Source organism: Dipodomys spectabilis, unplaced genomic scaffold (genome assembly GCF_019054845.1).
Source record: "Dipodomys spectabilis isolate Male_0828 unplaced genomic scaffold, ASM1905484v1 ptg000439l, whole genome shotgun sequence".
In the NCBI taxonomy this organism is placed as follows: Eukaryota; Metazoa; Chordata; class Mammalia; order Rodentia; family Heteromyidae; genus Dipodomys; species Dipodomys spectabilis.
The window spans coordinates 244,297-259,066 of record NW_024871116.1 but is presented as its reverse complement, the minus strand read 5'-3'; the positions used below and the strand labels follow the sequence as shown (position 1 = coordinate 259,066).

General features: G+C 57.6%; 1 protein-coding gene across 1 annotated transcript in view; it reads left to right on the top strand.

The window, feature by feature from the left end:
• The first annotated feature begins 780 nt into the window (after positions 1 to 780).
• The window catches only part of Sez6l (seizure related 6 homolog like), a 31,352-nt gene continuing 17,362 nt past the window's right edge, over positions 781 to 14,770 (top strand). Inside the window, exons 1-8 of the mRNA XM_042668490.1 lie at positions 781 to 1,396; positions 2,110 to 2,243; positions 3,219 to 3,411; positions 4,765 to 4,950; positions 9,253 to 9,415; positions 10,221 to 10,387; positions 11,209 to 11,403; positions 12,503 to 12,641. Of these exons, the coding sequence (XP_042524424.1) occupies positions 781 to 1,396; positions 2,110 to 2,243; positions 3,219 to 3,411; positions 4,765 to 4,950; positions 9,253 to 9,415; positions 10,221 to 10,387; positions 11,209 to 11,403; positions 12,503 to 12,641 (1,793 nt within the window). The remainder of the gene's footprint in view (positions 1,397 to 2,109; positions 2,244 to 3,218; positions 3,412 to 4,764; positions 4,951 to 9,252; positions 9,416 to 10,220; positions 10,388 to 11,208; positions 11,404 to 12,502; positions 12,642 to 14,770) is intronic.

The following is a 14,770-nucleotide window of genomic DNA, read 5'->3' as shown; positions in this document are numbered from 1 at the left end:
TTAACCACCCAAAAACCTGACCTTTACCATAAAGCTGTAGCTTAAGTGGCACAGCAGCCATTAGGGACAGGGTCTAGGCTCTGAGTTCAAGCTCCAGAACCAACACACACACACACACAATTGTCTCCCACAAAGTTTGTTTTGTTTTACAGTGCTGGGGACCAGGGCTCTACCACGGAGCCAGTCTCTGCTCTAGTTTTCTCATTGAAAAAGTATCTATGACATCCAGAACCCTGAGCCAGAGCATAGAGCTTGACAAAGACAGCATAGCCTGGTCTGGGTCCTACAGCACAAGGCTTATCTGAGCCTTATGCTGTGGACAGCCTTCCCGACATGCCTGGCAGACTGCGGGGAGCCTGCTGCAGCCCTGCCACCACACAAGCTTCTCCTTCTGCATGTTTATCACACCAAATAACAAGTGTCCGCTTCCTGCCCTCCCCGCTCCTGGCCCTTATACAGCTGACTGAGCTCCAGGGTTCTCCAGTCCTCTAAAGCTGAGCGGCTCTCCCTGACATGGCTAGCCCTCACATTTAGGAGAAAGGAAGGGTGGAAAGGCAGGACTTAAAGGCAAGCCTGGTCCTCCCTCAGCTGGGCCATCATTGGAGTCTGACTGAAGGTAGACCTCCTACCCTTCAGCCCCACCTTAACTGCCATCTTTTCTCTTCTTCCCCAGGTGCTGGCCCTGAGGGAGTCACTGGTCTTTCTGACCCCTACCTCCTGCCCCCAGGAGCACTGGAAAGTGGCAGTTTGAGCCAAGAGAGTGGGGAAGCAGGATTGACCATGGCTGCTTCAAATCCTGCCCAGTCAGGGGAAGAACTGGAAGAGTTAGAGGTGGAAGGGGCCACAGCGGCCTCCGTGCACCACGAGGACCCTGAAACGGAGGCAGGCACGGAGGGCACCCTTGCTCCCAGGAAGAACCCGCCTTCTCTGAAGCAGGGGAACTCGGCCAGGAAGCAGCTGAGGCCTAAGGCCACATCCACAGTGGCCATGCCAAGGGCAGGGTCGCCCCCAGCGGTGGCTGCCAGCCTGGGGCCCCTCTCCCCCTCCACCGAGAAGCCCCACCCACCTGGGGACCCGGAGCCTGCAGTGGGCTCTGAGCTGACGTCCAAGCTGCCCCTGTGGCCGGGCAGGAAGGAAGATGCCATCCCCACAACGCCCGCCCCACTACAGATTGCCCCCTTCACCTCCCAGCCGCACGTAGCTCACACACTCCCACAGAGGCCCAGCCCGGCAGAGCCCCAGGAGACCCCTGAGGCACCCCCAGAAGATGTCAGCCCCCTGGCCCTGGGGGACAAGGACGAGAACAAGCTGACAGGGTCAGCCTCGGAGGAGAGCCAGGAGACCACCACGTCCACCATCATCACCACCACGGTCATCACCACCGAGCAGGCCCCAGGTACGAGGCCCACTGCTCCAGCACGGGGCACGGGAAGCCCGATCCCACCCCCTCTTCCACACCTGAGGCCAGCAGACACTGAGGTCCAGGCTCACAGGTCCACCTGTGTGGACCCGCTGGGCAAGCCCCTGCCCCTGAGCCCCGCAAGCCTCATGTCGGCTGCACAATCCGCCCGCTGTGTATGGGCCACTTACCTGTGAATGCAGACATCCAGGGAGTGTGCCGAGCATGGTGGTGCATGCCTGCAATCCAGCTGCTCAGGAAGTAGAGGCTGGGAGGACTGCAGTTCCAGGCCAACCAAGACAAAAGCTTACTGAGACCTCATCCCAGCATATAAGTGGAGAGTGGCGTTTCACACCAGGGGTTCCCGCCTACATGGGAAGCATGGGTTTAGGAAGATCTTGGTCCAGACTTGCCTTGGCAACACTTCAAGACCCTATCTGACAAATGGCCTAAGCAAGAAGAGCAGGGGTTGGGACTCGGTGGTGGAGTGTCTGCTTAGCAAGTGTGAGGTCCTGAGTTCACACCTCAGCACTAAACGAATGAGTGCGTGAATCCAGCAGCACCTGTGGCTGTTCTTAGCTGCAACACTTCTCCAGGCCCATTCACTCCCGAACACGCATGCATGCGTGCGTGTACACGTGTGCACACACACAGCCCCACAGGGTCTCCCATGTGAGCCTCCTTGCGTCCTAACGAGCCTGTCTCCACAGCTGTCTGCAGCGTGAGCTTCTCAGGCCCCGAGGGCTACATCGACTCCAGCGACCACCCGCCACTGCCCTCCAGCAACTTCCTCGAGTGCACGTACAACGTGACGGTCTATACTGGCTACGGGGTGGAGCTGCAGGTGAGGGGCCAGGCATCCACCTGTCCGCCTCCTCGGCGGGAACCCTCCCTCAGCCGTGCTGGCCACATCCCCGACCCATCCACGGCTCTGCCTCCTCTACCCAGGGCTATTTTGGGGTTTGAGTGGATGAGCAGGAATTCCCAACTCAGTGTTCCTTTGACATCCATTGGAATACATGGAGGATATATTGGAGGGAATTTTACTCTTTTCTTTCATTTCCAGAAGGAAGATACCTTAATACCCTGTGTATCACACACACACACACACACACACACACACACACACACACACACGCACACTGCGCCTGTCTGGCTTCCCTGTGACCCGACTACAGAGGCAGACGCACAGCCTTGGACGATGGGCCTCCATCTCTGTTGCCTCCACTGCAAACACGCAGGTCAATGTCCTTGAGTAGAAACACTTAGGAAGGAGGATGAGGCAAGCTGCTGACAGCTCCTCAGGAGAGAGAGACCCAAAAACCAGCCTTTGATTCCAGCTGCAAGATCCAACCACCAAATAACCAGCAAAAATCTGGGGTGGAGGTGTGGTTTCAACAGCAGAGTACCCGCTGAGCTGGTACAAGGCCCCGATTTTAAAAGCCAGGTAGCAGCAACACAGTTAATTTTTTTTAAAGGTGAGCCCTAGAAGCAAGCAGACCTGGGCAGCCTTTCGTTAGGGATGTATTGAGCCCTGGCTACACTCCCAGCTGTGGTCTGGGGGGGACCCCCTACCTCCCCCACCAGCTCCACAGCTGTCAGACTCTGGCCTGAGACAGCTTGGAGGATGGAAGATACCCCCCACCCCAGACACCTGCAGCCCCTCTGCCCTACATCAGGGCCTCTAGGCCTGAGGGTCTTACTGGCCTGGGGCTAGTGCAGGGACCAAGGAGGGGGCTGTTTAGGGGTGCATACTGGAGTCCCCACAGCCTCAAACACAGCCCTACACCCTCTGTCCTTCCTGCCCTGCCCATCCTAGGTGAAGAGCGTGAACCTGTCTGAGGGGGAGCTGTTGTCCATCCGCGGGGTGGACGGCCCCGCCCTCACCGTCCTGGCTAACCAGACGCTCCTGGTGGAGGGCCAGGTGGTCCGCAGCCCCACCAACACCATCTCCGTGTACTTCCGCACCTTCCAGGACGACGGCCTGGGCACCTTCCAGCTGCACTACCAGGGTAGGGCCGGGCCGGGTGGCCAGGTGGGCCCGTCCACCTCGGTTTCCCCTTCTGGCTTAACTGTTCTTATCCTCGTGCTGACAGGAACCCCACTATGATGTTGGTCAAAATCAACAGACCCTCCCCCTCCCCCGGCCCTCTTCTCAGAGGCATCCCACCCCCGCAGCCACACAGGGCCAGACCCACGGACTGTCCATGGCCACAACACGGCTGCAAGCTAGGGCATTACAGTCTAGAAGCTCCCTTCTCTGTGCATGAAAGCACAGTGCCTCCAACTTCCAGTAATGACTGGTGTTTACCGATAATTACTGAATACCCCAAGTCACACATTCTGGTGAGCAGTCGCCTCTGTGCTCTCAGGGGCAAAGCCCGGGGTTCTGTGGCCATGCTAGTTGGTTGCCAGCAGTTGCAATGGAAGGAGATGGCCGAGGCGAGGGGGGGGGGGGGCAAGGGGGGAGGTTAGTGGGACTGGGGAAGCTCCTGTGTCCGTTCAAGGTCTCAGCCCCTGAGCCACATCCTGGCTCCCCAGGGATCCGCAGACCTTTCCTCTGTAGTTTTTCTGACTCTTCTTCCTGAGTCTCCTCTCTTTTGCTTTCTTTTCCCTTCCTCCTTCCCCACTCCCCCCTTTTTATAGTAGTACTGTGGTTCCAACTCAGAACTTCCTGCTTGCTACGCAGAGCTTGGTTGATGAGCCCCATCTCCAGCTCTTTGTGCTTTAGTTATTTTTCAGACAGGATCTCCTGTAACTTCGTGCCCAAACTAGCCTTTTGAACTATGACTCTCCTACCTTTACCTCCTGACTGGCTGGGATCACAGAAATGTACCACCATGCCTGGTTTCCTCCATTGAGATGAGGTCTCTCTCACGAGCTTTTTGCTCCATCTGGCTTTGGATCATGATCCTTCTGCTCTATCTGTTGAATAGCTAGAATTATAGGCATGAGTCTCTGCCTGGCCCAGACAGGTTTCTTTTTTAATGTTTCCCTACCTTTTAAGTATCTTCCAAAGAGCTGACCCAAGGCCCTGTGTATGTACTATTTAAACAAATTCACTGACAGTGCAGCTGGCACATCTCCAGGATGATCTTGCCCCCAGAGAGAAAGAGAATGCTGCTCTGTGTCTATGTGGAGTGAGGCTCTGAGGTGGTCTGGGAACTCTTTTCACACAGTACCTCTGTCCCCTGGCTTAGGAAGGACACCCTGAGAAAAGGCCAATCTGGCAGCACCAGCACCAGCAGTCACAAAAAATACTGTCCTCACCTGTTCTCAGCACAAAGTGGCTGCCAAGGTGCGTGTTGCACACCTGCCCTCCCTCCCACATGCAGGGTGACTGTCTGCCTTTGTCTTTGCCGCAGCCTTCATGCTGAGCTGCAGTTTTCCCCGCCGGCCCGACGCGGGGGATGTGACGGTGATGGACCTGCACGCGGGTGGGCTAGCCCACTTCCACTGCCACCTGGGCTATGAGCTACAGGGCGCCAAGACACTGACCTGCATGAATGCCTCTAAACCCCACTGGAGCAGCCCGGAGCCTGTCTGCTCAGGTACGCACCCACCTCTGCTGGGCCCGCACACAGCCTGACTCTTGGTCCTGATGAGGACCGCTGTGTCCTCACCGGCACACGTTACTTACCTGGCATTCCAGTGTCAACTTGGATTTCGCTGGGAGCCCCACCATGTCGGGCATCTTGCTTCTTGTGGTTGGCTCTTAAGAGCGCTTTATATATGCTGGATACTAGGCCTTCATCATGTGCAAGATGTGCAAATAGTTCCTCCTCCTCCTCCAGCATTCTTTTCACTTCTGGTGGTGAGCTGTGATGGGAGGGAGGCATGAACTCCGATGACAGCCGGCTTAACCTCTTGCTGCTCTGGTGGCTTGGGCTTCAGCTGTGCAGCCACCATTGCTGGCAGTGCAGCGGGTATGCGCTGAGCACCCTGGAGGAGGGTGGGAATCCATGGCCCCACTCCACACATGAGGTGCTCACGGAGGTGATGTCACTAACCCACAGCCAGCAGAGAGGAGCTGGCATCACATGCCCTCTGGGGGACAGAAATGGCCTGGGAGCTGCAGGTGGCCTGGGCGACACTGTAAGACCCTGAGAGCATGTGGCTCAGGGTCACGCAGGGGCTTCTGGGATTCCAACCTGGGGAGGGGAAGGAAGAGGCCAGGAGAGGACCAAGAAGGTGAGGCTAGGGCAGGGGAGGGGCAGAAGCCGCCTGCGCACAGGTCCAGGGGTGGAGAGAGGCTGGGGAGCTTGAGGGAGCCACAGAGAACCAGTCTGGGGCTAGGGAGGAGGGCTCAAGTTGGCAGAGCACCTGAGGTAAGTGCAGCGCCTCGAGTTCAAATCCCAGTGCCACCACATAAAAAGAATACCATCTGGCTGACGCACAGCAAGGTGGCAGCACAGGAGGCCGCCCCGATCCTCCAGACGGGCTGCGCTGAGCAGGCGGCCGTGTCTGCAAAGAGCGGGGTGTAGAGCAGCCCCCCAGCCTCCTGGGCCAGCAGCTCATCAGAGGGGGACAGAGCTGAGCCATGGAAGCAGGATGACAGCTGCCATGTCGAGTGAGCAGGAGAGGAGGGACTGGCACGGTACAGGTGAAGCCAGGTGCTCCGAGAGGAGACAGGAAGTAGCATTGGGAGGCTCCTGAGCTGCATCTACCCCCTTCACTCTCAACGTGCCCCCCACAACGCAAGGTAACTAAAAATGTACATGCCAAGCCAGGTGTTGTGGCCCACACCTGTAATCCTAGCTACTCAGGAGGCTGAGATCTGGGGATCATGTTCAAGGACAACTGGAACCGAAAAGTCCGTGTGCCTCTATCGCCAAAAGAACCAGCAAAAAGCCAGGTTAGAGGTGTGACTCAGATGGTAGAGCACCAACTGAGTGATGCTGAAGGTCCTGAGTTCCAATCCAGGAAGGAAGGAAAGAAGGAAAAGGGGAAGAACAAATGTGTACCACAGGGCCCTAGGCAAAATGTGCTGGGTCTGCATATGTGTCTGAACACAGCCTTGGGCAGCACATACTCCACACGGGACATGGCCGTGCCTCCAGCTCCCCACACCACACCCACTGCTGGGCAGCAAAATCCTGTGTGGAATCACAGGGTCCTGTCAGGGTCTGCAGGAAGCTCCACGGTGAAGCACTCACCTAGCACAGCCCAGCCCACTACCAAAACATCCCGAGCTGGCCAGGCAAGTAGAGATGGCCTGTGTTAACTGAGGACCTACTGTGTGCCCTGCTGTAAGCTGCGTGTAGAGACGACGTGGGAGTGCCATGCCTTCCTGCCTTCCACCCCAGCGTGGAGTCCACTGGATTCCAGAAAACAAATGAGAGCGGATGGCAGCAAACAAGGTTGGATTGTTCCAGGACGAGCCCTGGGGGCCCTTCAGAATTTGTCTTTCTGTCTCTTTTAAACAAAGGGAAGAAATCCAATCCACGGGGCAGTGGGTCTCTCCTCCTCCCCGGTTTATTTTTTTCTCTGTGTGTGAATTAGAAAGGGATTAAGCCTCCGTTACGCTAAGAGAGATGGATGGAGTCTGGACTGGCAAATTGGAGCCAAACACAGCCATCAGCTGGCTTAACGAAGCCACAAAGGGAACCGATGAGCGTTGCCCAGAGAGGACAGACGGCCGCTGCACCCACGCGGGGCAGAGTCCTCCAGCTCCACTCCTCAGCCAGAGGGCGAAAGGCACTGGCTGCACCCTGAGCACCGGCCCTGCCAGGCAGGGCACCACACCCTTCTACCCCCTCCCCGCCCCATGATGCACCAGTTGCCAAGGAGGGAGGAGCTGTTCACCACTCTCCAGGGGTAAACGCAAGACAGCGTCCATGGCCGGCCCTAGATTCATAGCTTGAAGGGGACAATGAGGCTGGCTGACCAGAGAGGACAGTCTCCCCAGAAGGGGTGACCAGTGGTCTGGGGGTCCCCAGCATCCCTGTCATGGTCCAGGAGGACCTGCAGCACTTCCTGGCTCAGGCAGAGCACATAGCGAGCCTCCGTGGATGGCTCTTTCCTGGACAAGCACACTCCATCATTAAGTCACTCGATGAGCTCCAGACGTGGTGTGGGACCAGAGGAACGTGTTCTCATTCGATGAACATTTATGAAGGGTCCAGGCACTGCACGCATCTTCAGAGGCAATGGAATATGATGTGGTGATGATGATGGTGGGGATGATAATGGTGGTGATAACGTGTTGATGGTGGTGGCGGCGATGAGACTCAGAATGGAGCAATACATAAATGCATTCTCTTTGTAATTTTTTTTGGGTCCGGTCATGGGGCTTGAACGCTGGGCCTGGCGCTGTCCCTCAGCTCTTCAGCTCAAGGCGAGCGCTCTACCACTTGAGCCACAGCACTACTTCTGGCTTTTTTCTTTTTGCTTATGTGGTGCTGAGGAATCGAACCCAGGGCCTCAGGCATGCAAGGCAAGCGCTCTACCACTGAGCCACCTTCCCAGCCCCTCTCCTTGTAATTTTTGACAAGAGCCAGGAAAAAAGGTTGAGGCGGAAGGGTCTTGGTTCACATGGGCCCAGCCAAAAGCAGGCTGGAGTCATGGCTCAGCAGCAGAGCACTTTTGCTTCAGTGTAGACTTTTCCCTGCTCATGACCTTCATCTGTCCTTCACCTCCTTCCTCCCCGACTCTCCCTGAGAGACGCCTGCTGCCCACCACCTCTGTTCAGGCTGGGAAAATCCACCCCAGCTTTGCCTAGCCACACCTTTGCAACAGACCAGACTCCTGAGATGAAGCAGCAGCACGGGAATAGGAGACTGGACAAGGCACAAATCACTTTTTAATGTTCTTTATTAGATTTTCTTCTGTGATCCAAGCCATACAAGGTTGTAGCAAAATAAAGAAGAAGAAAGTTCCAGAGCTATGATGTGTCGACAATGAGCACAAATCACTTTTACAGCCCCCGTCTGGGCCGGTCTTTTTTAATGGCGGCATGAATGAGTATGTGGGCTGTTTTGCCCTCTGCTGCTCCGGCTCTGGCGATGGGGAGCTGTCCCTCGAACCCCGGGTGTTCGCTGGGAACCCGGTTCTCAGTGACTTGCTGGGCCCGGTGGCACCTTGTCTCAGCAGACTCTGATGCCTGGATCATCTTTCAGCCGCGACGCCCTCCTCCACAGAGCTGTGTGGGCAGCTCCAGAGCTTTCTGTGGGGCTCTCTGGGTTGGCGCTGGAGCCTGTTTTGCAAGCGTTTTGCCAGCTTGTCTCTGCAGAAGGCCATCAGCATCACATTCTGGCCGCAGCCTGCAGGGAGCGAGGCCATGGCCACGCTTTGTGGCGGTGGCCGTGATTTCATGGCCACCGAGTCCCCGTGTAAAAGCACGAACCCACTTGCTTTTCTTTTATCTTTCTTCTTTGATGAACTTCATTTGGGTACTCCCTGATAGCCATTTTATTTTTTTTCCCTTCTCATTATTGTTTGTTTTTGTCCACTCAACCCATTCCCTGCCCCTTTTTTGCTTTCACTGTTTTCTTGTAGGATAGGGGCTTGGGCATTTCCCTGCCTAGACTCTGGACCCTGCTCCTCCTACCTCCTGAGTAGCTGGGATTACAGGCATGCACAACCACACGGGCCCGTGGTGGTCATTTGATGATCAAAAGCCAAGGCAAGCAAGGCCAGGGTCATGGAACCCCCTCAACCGCAGTCAGGCCTACCACCATGCACAGAGCAGCGGGGTGTCCTGTGACCCCCCCCAAACTCTTCCCTCCCTCTCATCCCAGGTGCTGGGGTTCCCCTGGCTGAGGGGCGGAGTGGGGTCCACAGAAGAGCTGTCTCTCTGCTCTCCTCCCTCTCCCTCTCTCTCCTCACTGCCCACCGCTCTCTTTTCCACGCAGCCCCCTGTGGAGGAGCCGTGCGCAATGCCACCATCGGCCGCGTCCTCTCGCCCAGTGCCCAGGGGCACAATGGGACCCAGCTGTGCGTGTGGACCGTGGAGGCGCCCCAGGGCCAGAAGCTGCACCTGCACTTGGAGAAGCTCGCGCTGCACGGGAGGGACAGGTGACGCCCTTCTGGCAGTGAGAAGGTGGCTGGGGGTGGTGGCGTCTGGATGCAGCTGCCACTCGGGCTCCTGGAGCCCCAAAAACAGAGCTGGGGGTGGAGACGAGGCAGGCGGAGGGGCCGCGCTGGCCACACGGGAGGCCACGGGACCCAGCCTCCCCCCCCCCCCCCCCCCCCCGCCCACTGCACATGCATCCAGCACTGACCGAGCCCAACCATGAACTGACTCCAAGAAGAAGAGACAGACAGCAGGGGGCGTCAGGACCCCACCCACTGCTGCTGACGCCTCACAGCGGGCGCAGGGCTGGGCTGCCTCATGGAAAGGCTGGGCGGCTGGGCCGTGTCTGCATCTCCAGAGAACCACTTCTTCCACTCAAGAAGTGGGTCATTCCACAGAGGCCAGCCCCCATTTAGAGGCCCAGGCCTGCCCGGGAGGCTCCCAGCACCACTCCTCAGCAGCCTCAGAGTAACCCAGGGCAGGGGGTCAGGCCAGACAGCTCACGCCTGTGGTCCCAGCTACTCCGGAGTCTGAGATCTGAGGATCACAGTTTGAAACCAGGCTGGACAGAAAAGTCCAAGTGACTCTTATCTCTAGTGAACCACCAAAAAGCTGGAAGTGGCACTGTGGCTCAAGTGGTGGAGCACCAGCCTTGAATGAAAGAGCTCAGGGACAGCACCCAGGCCCTGGGATTAAATCCTCGGTGTACATACACACACAAGCGTGCACACACACACACACACACCCCATAACACAGTATTGAGTTGGGCAGGGCGGGAACTGAGACCTCCACCCTGTCCCCTCCAGGATGGCCGTGTACAGCGGGCTGAGCAACGCGTCTGCGCTCCTGTACGACTCCCTGCGTGCTCAGAGCGTGCCCTTCGAGGGCCTGCTGAGTGAGCAGAATGCCGTCCGCATCGAGTTCTCATCCCCCCAGGGCCCGGGTGCCTCTGCCTTCAACATCCGCTTCGAGGGTGAGTGGCCCAGGGGAACCCAGCCCCTGGGGGAGCCCTGGGAGGGGGGCTGGGGCTGCTAGGGACAAGAGACCCATGTCCAGGTTTGCAGATCCTGCTTTGGGGGAAGCAGGGAGCAGGGTTGACCGTCATGGGCAGAGATGAACCGGTTACACTCAGTGCTGTGCGCATGCGCCACCCTGAAACACCAGAGCTGCTCTACCCTTTGGGTTTAAGATGAGAAGACTGAGGCCTGGGGAACTTGAGGGGCTGGCCCATGGCCACCGCCGTGAGCCCTAGACTGCTAGGATCCACCAAATGTCTCCAGTTCCTCAGCCGCCTCCCCTCCAACACCCTGGCTCCTTTAATAAGCCTTGTCTGGGTGTTTGGAGGCCCAGGGGCTTTCTGGGCTGGTGTTCCCTTGGGCAGGAGACCCTGGCCACGGACTCACTCTCATGGTCCACGGCTGAAGCCTGGAGGGCTGGCTACACCTGGGATGTAGGAAGGAATGGAACACAACAGCTTTTCAGTTGGGCAGGGTAGTGCACGCCTATAATCCCAGCACCCCGGAAGCCAGGGCAGGAGGATCACAAATTTGAAGCCAGACTGGGCTACCTAGGGAGACCCTATCTCAAAAAATAACTAGAAGTAAAAACCACCTGAACACTTGGGTTCTGCAGGACCGTAGGCCAACTTTACCAGTGAAAACGCCCGAGCGCCCGCACTCCCGTGGCCGTGGAGGTGTGTCCGCAGGGATGTGGGAGGATGGGAGCCGGGCTCCTGTGGGGCCCGCTTTTCCTTGGGACTGAGCAGCCTCTGTCCCCCTCTGTGTCCACGCCCAGCCTTTGAGAAGGGCCACTGCTACGAGCCGTACATCCAGAACGGAAACTTCTCCACCTCCGACCCCACCTACAACGTGGGCGCCGTGGTGGAGTTCACCTGCGACCCCGGCCACTCGCTGGAGCAGGGCCCCGCTGTCATCGAGTGCGTGAACGTGCGGGACCCGTACTGGAACGACACAGAGCCCCTGTGCAGAGGTGAGCGCCCCGCCTCCGCCTCCACCCGCAGGGGAGATGGGGCAGCAGAGGCCCGGGCATGGGGAAATGACAGCTGGGAGCCTCCAAAAGTTGTCCCTGCAGCACGGGGTCCACAGTGCTCACAGCAGCCCCGCGCACCATCTTCATGGGACATGGCCCGGCCCACGGACACCATCCGATCTCACGCTGGTGCCCTCCCGGGAGTTTGCACAGCTTGCCCACGCAGCCCCCTGCGAGCAGGGCTTCCGTTCTCTCCGCTCTGCAGACCTGCGCCCGCCCCGCAGTCCCCGCTGGGCCCAGCTGGGGCCCCCTCGCTCCCACAGGCTCGCTTTTCCACCCAGTCCCGGGTTCAAGGCTCCGAGCCCTGCTTCCTCACCCGCAGCTGCCACAGGACGGTGGGTGGTAGGCGTGAAACGGTGATGGATTGATCCAGGAATTAAAGGCGCTGCTTTAGCAGAGTGGAATTTATTGGTGCGTTGGCCTGGGCCACATTGAGAATTTTCCAAAGCAGTGAACGCTGAGTGGATGGGAAAAGCACCGGCATGGCCTCAGCCTGGCTCCGCTCCCCTCACCTGAGTTCCAGGCATGGCATACGGTGGCAGGGGTCGGGGGGAGACCCACCAAGGCCTTGGAGAAACCAGGGCTCGGCCAAGCCCGTCACACCCCAGCCACTGTCCCGCCAAGACAAAGCTGGGCCCCGAGAAACCTCCCCTTGTCCACTCCACCCAAGTGTGGGTCCATGGGATTACCAGGGCTCCCCAAGCTCCACCCTTGGGGCCCTTGGAACCCAACTTCCATCAGTCCTTAGCCAAACAGGGAAGTCAGGCTGAGAATGGTGCCTCACTCCTACAACCTCAGCCAGAGACAGGATCATGGGGTGAGACAGGAAAAACTACTGGTGAGACCTCAACTCAACTAGTAAGCTAGGTACAGCAATGTGTACCTGTAATCTCAGCCACTTGGGAGGCAGAGATTGTGAGGCTTGAAGTATGAAGACAGCTCAGGCCAATGGTAAGACTCCATTTCTACCTATAGTTGAGATGCGGTAGTACCCCTGCCTTCCTCCCAAGCCCTGTCTGTCTGTCTGTCTGTCTCACAGCCATGTGTGGTGGGGAGCTCACAGCAGTGGCTGGAGTCGTGCTGTCCCCAAACTGGCCAGAGCCCTACGCGGAGGGCGAGGACTGCGTGTGGAGGATCCACGTGGGGGAGGAGAAGCGCATCTTCCTCGACGTGCAGTTGTGAGTGTGCAGCCCCACTCCCGCCGGGCACACCCAGCTTGCTTCCTCGGCCCCTGTTAACCAAGCACCTACTAGGGGCAAACCCCTATTAAGTAAGCACCTACTGTGTGCCAGGGACTACGTGCCTCTAAAGAAGCAGAATTTGCAAAGGCCCCATGGCAGGGCAGGGAGGAGACGGCATGGAGCACACTCTCCCTGTCCATCTCCCCTGGCTCATGCTCTCCAGCAGTCTGCCCGGAGTTCTTCTCATTCTCACTTGTATTGTTATTACAAAGGAACAGAGGGTTAGGATGGCATAAGCTAGGTAGAGTGCGTGTTTTTGGGCAGTGTCATCCATTCCCTTGTTCTTGCCCGGATTTTCCCTCCCGTCGCCGTCACAAGTTGTATAGTTCATTTCCACATCGTGTCAAACAGGTGTGGCCCAAGTTCTTTTTTTGGGGGCGGGGGGGGGGCAGTCATGGGGCCTGAACTCTGGGCCTTGGCGCTGTCCCTCAGCTCTTCAGCTCAAGGCTAGCCTAGCGCTCTACCACTTGAGCTTCAGTCCCACTTCCGGCTTTTTCTGCTTATGTGGTGCTGAGGAATCGAACCCAGGGCCTCATGCATGCAAGGCAAGCGCTCTACCACTGAGCCACCTTCCCAGCCCCCCGAGTTCTTTTCTTTTTCAGAGGCCAGCATAGCGCCTGCCATGTAGGTAGTAGGTGCTCCGGAAACGATTCTTGAATGAAAATTGGTGTGATGAGCAGACATCATCACACTGGGTCCATTTCCTGCCCTCTGTGGAGGTGACCATTAGATGTTTCACACACAAAAAAAAAAAAAAAAACACACACACACACACACACACACAACTGACCCAAACGTGAATAGTGCCTCAGGGAAGAAAGCAGGATGCATGCTGGGACTTCCCTGATGGAGACAAACCAGGCAAAGGTGGAGGGAAGTGTGTTTCCACCACAGGAGCAGCATGTGCTAAGGCCCGGAGGCAGGAAGGATGACCTTTCTTCTCTGTGATACTGAAAATATATTGAGCATGTTCTAGCCTGGGGGAAAAAGTTAGCAAGACCCCCATCTCAACCAATAACTTGAGTGTGGTGGTGTATACCTGTAATCCCAGCTACACAAGAGGCCATGCATAGAATTACAGTCTGAGCCCAGCCCTGGACACAAAGGAGAGGCCCTGTCTGAGGGCTGGAAGATGGTGGCTCACGCCTGTAATCTAGCCACTCCGGAGACTGAGATCTAGCGGACCAAAGTTCAAAAGTCAGCCCAAGCAGAAAAGCCTGTGAGACTTCATCTCCAAGTGACCACGAAACAGCTGAAGGTGGAGGCGTGGTTCAAGTGGTAAAGCGCCAGCTAAGCAAGCCCAAGGGTTCCAGCCACCTCAGATATAAGGCAGAGTTGACGTCATACTTTCTGAGCTGGGAAAAGGCGGCACAGAGGGTTGGGTGACCTCAGGGGTCCAGAGCCCTGTGCCTTGGCTGACTGCACCGGGCCCCACCTTGCTGCAGGAAAGAAAAGCAATGCAGCAGCTTCCTCGCCGTTTCTTGTCCCATGCTGGGATGGTACCTCCAGCTCCCAAGTGGCAGACCTGGCCTGCCTTCTCCCTCACCCGGGCTGTGTGCCTGGGGCCGCACTGCCCTCTGCTGGCGGCATGGAAAATTGCTCCGTGAAAGTGGGGAGACCTGTACCTATAAATCTGTGTCGCCGGATGGCAGACCCAGGGAGAGCCATGAGGATGGCTGCTCTCATCCCCTCGGGAGAGGTAAACAGGTCCACTGACTGGAAACCCAAAGCCACACGGGTCTCCTATAAACCCAAGCCGTCTGGCCAGCAGGGCCATCTGCAGCCCCTCCAGCAGCCCTCCGCTGTCTCTCCCCCGCTCTGCACCTTCCCAGCCTCGTGAGACCCCCTCACCAGAGCCAAGCCGCCCAGGCGATCACACCTGTCAGGAAGCCGCCCAGACGATCACACCTGTCAGGAAGCCGCCCAGACCATCACACCTGTCAGGAAGCCGCCCAGACCATCACACCTGTCAGGAAGCCGCCCAGACCATCACACCTGTCAAGCCGATGCTGCAGCGCATTCTGTTGCGTGTGATCGATGGCCGCAACAAACCAAGAATTCTGGCC